This window comes from Rattus rattus, chromosome 9 (genome assembly GCF_011064425.1).
Source record: "Rattus rattus isolate New Zealand chromosome 9, Rrattus_CSIRO_v1, whole genome shotgun sequence".
Classification (NCBI taxonomy): Eukaryota; Metazoa; Chordata; class Mammalia; order Rodentia; family Muridae; genus Rattus; species Rattus rattus.
In genome coordinates, this window is record NC_046162.1 from 32440138 (window position 1) to 32446045 (window position 5908).

At 45.5% G+C, this 5908-nt stretch overlaps 1 protein-coding gene across 1 annotated transcript in view; it reads right to left on the bottom strand.

Moving 5' to 3' along the window:
* LOC116910262 (leucine-rich repeat-containing protein 37A-like) overlaps positions 1-2848 on the bottom strand; it is a 26700-nt gene extending 23852 nt beyond the window's left edge. Inside the window, 1 exon segment of the mRNA XM_032914146.1 lies at positions 2782-2848. Coding sequence (XP_032770037.1) covers positions 2782-2848 — 67 coding nt within the window.
* Positions 2849-5908: the final 3060 nt, after the last annotated feature.

A 5908-nucleotide genomic window follows, 5' to 3' on the forward strand; every position in this document is an offset into this window, starting at 1 on the left:
GACCATGAATGGAAGACCTTTGCGTAGAGTCATGGCCTGTCGGATGTGGAGTTTCACCTCACCCAGCCCCAGGATTGGTCTAGGGGCTATAGTGCCCCATGCTGAGGGCCCCAAGTGCTTTTTGATGAATCCGGAGGAGACAGACAAAAAGGACAGATTCCTCTGGCACAGCCTTAGGGTTTGGGGCTCTTTGCTCACACCACCCACAGATGCTCAGGTGCACTTGAGCTCAGCCTTCCCAGATCCGCGTTGCCTCGATTCTCAGCCTGCAAACCACAAGCCCACAGACTTGAGTCTGCCCATGCCAGCAAGCCCACTGGCTCCCATCTTTGCTTGATGCCTGCTGGCTTCTGTTACTTACACCAGCAGCAGCCTGACATCCTTCATATCGACTCAGAGAGCAGTTCAGTGAATGCTCAGTCTGCCACAGCTTTCTTTTCAGTCCCAGTTTTTCAGAACTCTCACATGCCTGCATCCTTCCCTTCCGGATGCAGAAACAACTGTCAGTGAACCACTGTTTCGAGGTTCTGGATTATTCTGAAGCACATGCTGGAGTTGCACAATATCTTACTCTCAAACCACACCGGCACGCCCATGGCAAAAATTTCACACCAACTCTGAGTCTGCCTTCCTGCGGGCCTGCTCCTGTCTGAACTCCCAGAACCACCATTTGTCACAGTTGTTCAAATTTCCTGTCAATGTTCAAGACTTTGCTCTTTCCGCTGACAGCACTGCTGAAGGAGAGAGAGCGCTGAAGGATCCTTCAACTGGCAGGCTGTTCAACCCAGAGTCCCACTCTTGGTGTCAGCCTGCACTTTTGTTGCACAGCAGTTTCCAGGGCATCCGGGAGAGGGTGATGATCAAACACAGCCTCCATCTTCTGGATGGTCCCTGGCCTGTTCTCCTGAGCTCCACCTTCAGATCACCTCTGGATGCATTTGCACTCCTGGCCTGCTCAACCTGCCCAGCTGTCAGTCGCTCTCATCTGTCAGACTTCCTCCTGACATCTCGATCACATTCAACCCAAATGCCCTCATTCACACACTCTGCCCAGCCCTGAGCTTCCTGCTCCACACACCATCAGAACTGAATCTCACATCTTCAAACACTGGCCCACGCTCCACCGAGACACTGCTGGTGCCAGCCGCCTTCCTCAATGCAGCAACTCCTCCCGACAGCAGGGGACTTGGCGAGACTGTAGCTTCCTGTAACTCAGCCTGAAGTTCTGGAGGAACTGGCTCATCCTCAGTGCAGTTCAGGCTGACAGAGGAGATTCTCTATATCGATTGTCAAGTCGTTTCCTGGCACGACAGTTGTGCTGGGAGCTGCAACACGTGTCGCAGAGTTTCAGTCACGAAGCCAGCTGCTTCGTCACTCATAAGTAGCTCCCAGCAGTCTCACGGGCAAGCTGCTAGGTTGGGGTGGAGGTGCTAGTCTGTTACATCTGGGATGAGAAGACAGTCTGTGTCTCCTCAGGAAGAGTCTCTGTTTGCTGTAGATATGATTATGTTCCTTTTGCTGTTGTTCATTCTCATCCTGGAGGCACACTCTGCGGTAAGCTCCTCCTGTCTTCAGCCTCTGGGAGTCTGACTTAGATTAAGAGACAAAGGATCCCAACGCACATCCTGTTCAGACTTCTTTCTTTCTTTCTTTCTTTCTTTCTTTTTCTCTTTCTTTTCTTTTTTTCTTCCTCCTTTCTTTTCAGAAGATCCTCAGTCCATGCTAACCAGTCTGTCAGACCCTGAGCACAACTGGCCATCCTGGCTCCACACGAACGATCCACAGAGGATTCTGGGATTTTCCTGTCTCTGCCCTGATCAAACAATCATCTGTATTTGATGCCATTTTGGTATAAATGAAAAGATAAGTGTATTTACAAACAAACAAACAAACAACAAACAAGAAGCGATCAGGAGTGGTCCATTTTAAACTACTATGGGTCTCTCTTGAAGTTCTTTTCACGACCCAGTGATTCACTAGGTGCCTCTCAGATCTCTCTCTTATTATTAGTTATAAAAATAAAAAACCTCTTTTACCCACTGATGGGATAAATCAGCTTTTCACATCACTATTGGTAACAATTTCATCTGAGTTTGCTCAGAACTCTCAGCAAGCGCCCAGGGCATGCCCGATCATGGCTCGAGCCCCAGAGCCCAGAAAGTCCTGTTCATGTTCAGCTGCAGCAGTTGTGATTCTGTACCTGCTTCGATACTGGTTTCTCTGTGGAGTTCTCCAGCAGCTCACGGTGGTTAGCTCCGCCGGACCTTTACTTTTTTTCAGTCCAGTTCTTTTCTTGTCTCTGTTTTTTTTTTTTTTTTTTTTTTTTTTTTTTTTTTTTTTTTTTTTTTTTTTTTTTTTTTTTTTTTTTTTTTTTTTTTTTTTTTTTTTTTTTTTTTTTTTTTTTTTTTTTTTTTTTTTTTTTTTTTCCACTTGATTTGCTTTCATCCTGTAGCCTGTATTCTGATTGTTTTGTTCAGCCTCAACTTTTCTTTTCCTTTATTAACCTGAGTATCATGTATAAATCCCTGTCCACTGGGGGTCCAGTCCAACAGACCTGGCCTCCTTCCACCGGTCCTTACCAGCACCATGAGGTCAGAGGGCTCACAGTCTCAGCAGCGGCTTCTGTCCAGCCTGCCTGGCACTGCTGCCTCCAGTTCACCTTCTGGGGTCCTCAGCTCCAGTGGCCTGCTGCTGGCATTCTGCCTGTATTTGCTGCAGCTCCTGGCTGTGTCTCACGATTCACACTGCCTCTGCACTCATCTTGGCAGCTCTCTGTTTTACCTTTCCAGCTTCGGCTTTTTGATCCACGTCCAATTTTCTCACAGCACACCTTCAGGTGCTCAGCCATTTCGGCATTCTCAGCTTGAACCCCATTTTCGGGAGGCTCCTCTGTTGGCCAGCCAATCCCAGGGCTAGCTCTGTTCAGGACCTGGCAGCTGACTGGAGTGTGCTGACTTTTACACCCTCCCTCCCTTGCCTTCAGATGCTGGCTCTGGGCTCCAGGGCTCGAGGTACTCGCAGTCTCCTTGCCAGCCAGTGAGCCAGGCTGGAAACAGACCCCTACAGGCTTTGCAGGGCGGAAACACACTTAGGACCATTAAACTGTCCTGAGTGATGGAGAAATGAATGACATAGGGAAAATTATATAAATGCTTCTGTGGACACCTTGGTGGATCCCCCTGCAGTGCTCTCTCTGCTCCCAGGAACCCGTGGGAGAGATACTCACTGCCTGGTCGGTGGGCACCCCTGAGGCTGCAGAGAGCGGAAGAGACCACCAACACTGCCCACCCCTGCCCACATCCCTGACACAAGAGGAAACTGTATAAGGCCTCCGGGCTCCCGTGGGAGAGGGCCCAGGTGAGGCAGGAGCCCTGCCTGAGACACCGCCGGAACCTGAAGGAAACAGACCGGATAAACAGTTCTCTGCACCCAAACCTGGAGGAGAGCTAAACCTTCAGAGAGGCAGACACGCCATGTAAACCAGAAGAGACTGCTTCTCACACACATTGCTGATTCCAGAGGAAAACACCGAGGCCATCTGAACCCTGAAAGGCTCCCGAAGAGGCGCAGATCTTCCCGTCGCTGTCACTCGAGGGAGAGCCTGTGGCAGAACCTCATGGAACTCAAAACAGGTAAGACTAACTTATCTGCTGCAAGTGACTTGCCCAGAACTCAAGGCACAGGTCCACAGGAACAGCTGAAGACCCTGTAGAAAGGAAAACTACATCGCCCGGAAGCAGAACACTCTGTCCCCATAACTGACTGGAAAGAGAGGAAAACAGGTCTACAGCACTCCTGACACACAGGCCTATAGGACAGTTTAGCCACTGTCAGAAATAGCAGAACAAAGTAACACTAGAGATAATTTGATGGCGAGAGGCAAGCGCAGGAACCCAAGCAACAGAAACCAAGACTACATGGCACCATCGGAGCCCAATTCTCCCATCAAAACAAACATGGAATATCCAAACACACCAGAAAAGCAAGATCTAGATTCAAAATCATATTTGATCATGATGCTGGAGAACTTCAAGAAAGACATGATGAACTCCCTTAGAGAACAAGTAGAAGCCTACAGAGAGGAATCGCAAAAATGCATGAAAGAATTCCAGGAAAACATAAATAAACAAGTAGAAGCCCATACAGAGGAGACACAAAAATCCCTGAAAGAATTAAAGGAAAACACAATCAAACAGTGAAGGAATTAAAATGGAAATAGAAGCAATCAAGAAAGAACACATGGAAACAACCCTGGATATAGAAAACCAAAAGAAGAGACAAGGAGCTGTAGATACAAGCTTTTACCAACAGAATACAAGAGATGGAAGAGAGAATCTCAGGAGCAGAAGATTCCATAGAAATCATTGACTCAACTGTCAAAGATAATGTAAAGGAAAAAGCTACTGGTCCAAAAAATAAAGGAAATCCAGGACTCAATGAGAAGATCAAAACTAAGGATAATAGGTATAGAAGAGAGTGAAGACTCACAGCTCAAAGGACCAGTACATATCTTCAACAAAATCATAGAAGAAAACTTCCCTAACCTAAAAAAAGAGATACCCATAGGCATACAAGAAGCCTACAGAACTCCAAATAGATTCGACCAGAAAAGAAACACCTCCCGTCACATAATAGTCAAAACACCAAACGCACAAAATAAGGAAAGAATATTAAAAGCAGTAAGGGAAAAAGGTCAAGAAACATATAAAGGCAGACCTATCAGAATCACACCAGACTTTTCGCCAGAAACTATGAAGGCCAGAAGATCCTGGACTGATGTCATACAGACCCTAAGAGAACACAAATGCCAGCCCAGGCTACTGTATCCTGCAAAACTCCCAATTAACATAGATGGAGAAACCAAGATATTCCATGACAAAACCAAATTTACACAATATCTTTCTACAAATCCAGCACTACAAAGGATAATAAATGGTAAAGCCCAACATAAGGAGGCAAGCTATACCCAAGAAGAGGCAAGAAACTAATCGTTTTGGCAACAAAACAAAGAGAAGAAAAGCACACAAACATAACACATCCACGTATGAATATAACAGGAAGCAATAATCACTATTCCTTAATATCTCTCAACATCAATGGCCTCAACTCCCCAATAAAAAGACATAGATTAACAAACTGGATACGCAACGAGGACCCTGCATTCTGCTGCCTACAGGAAACACACCACAGAGACAAAGACAGACACTACCTCAGAGTGAAAGGCTGGAAAACAACTTTCCAGGCAAATGGTCGGAAGAAGCAAGCTGGAGTAGCCATTCTAATATCAAATAAAGTCAATTTTCAACTAAAAGTCATCAAAAAAGATAAGGAAGGACACTTTATATTTATCAAAGGAAAAATCCACCAAGATGAACTCTCAATCCTAAATATCTATGCCCCAAATACAAGGGCACCTACATACGTAAAAGAAACCTTACTAAAGCTCAAAACACACATTGCACCTCACACAATAATAGTAGGAGACTTCAACACCCCACTCTCATCAATGGACAGATCATGGAAACAGAAATTAAACAGAGACGAGACAGACTAAGAGAAGTCATGAGCCAAATGGACTTAACGGATATTTATAGAACGTTTCTACCCTAATGCAAAAGGATATACCTTCTTCTCAGCTCCTCATGGTATTTTTTTCCAAAATTGACCATATAATTGGTCAAAAACGGGCCTCAACAGGTACAGAAAGATAGAAATAATCCCATGCGTATATCGACCACCACGGCCTAAAGCTGGTCTTCAATAACAATAAGGGAAGAATGCCCACATATACGTGGAAATTGAACAATGCTCTACTAATGATAACCTGGTCAAGGAAGAAATAAAGAAAGAAATTAAAAACTTTTAGAATTTAATGAAAATGAAGGTACAACATACCCAAACTTATGGG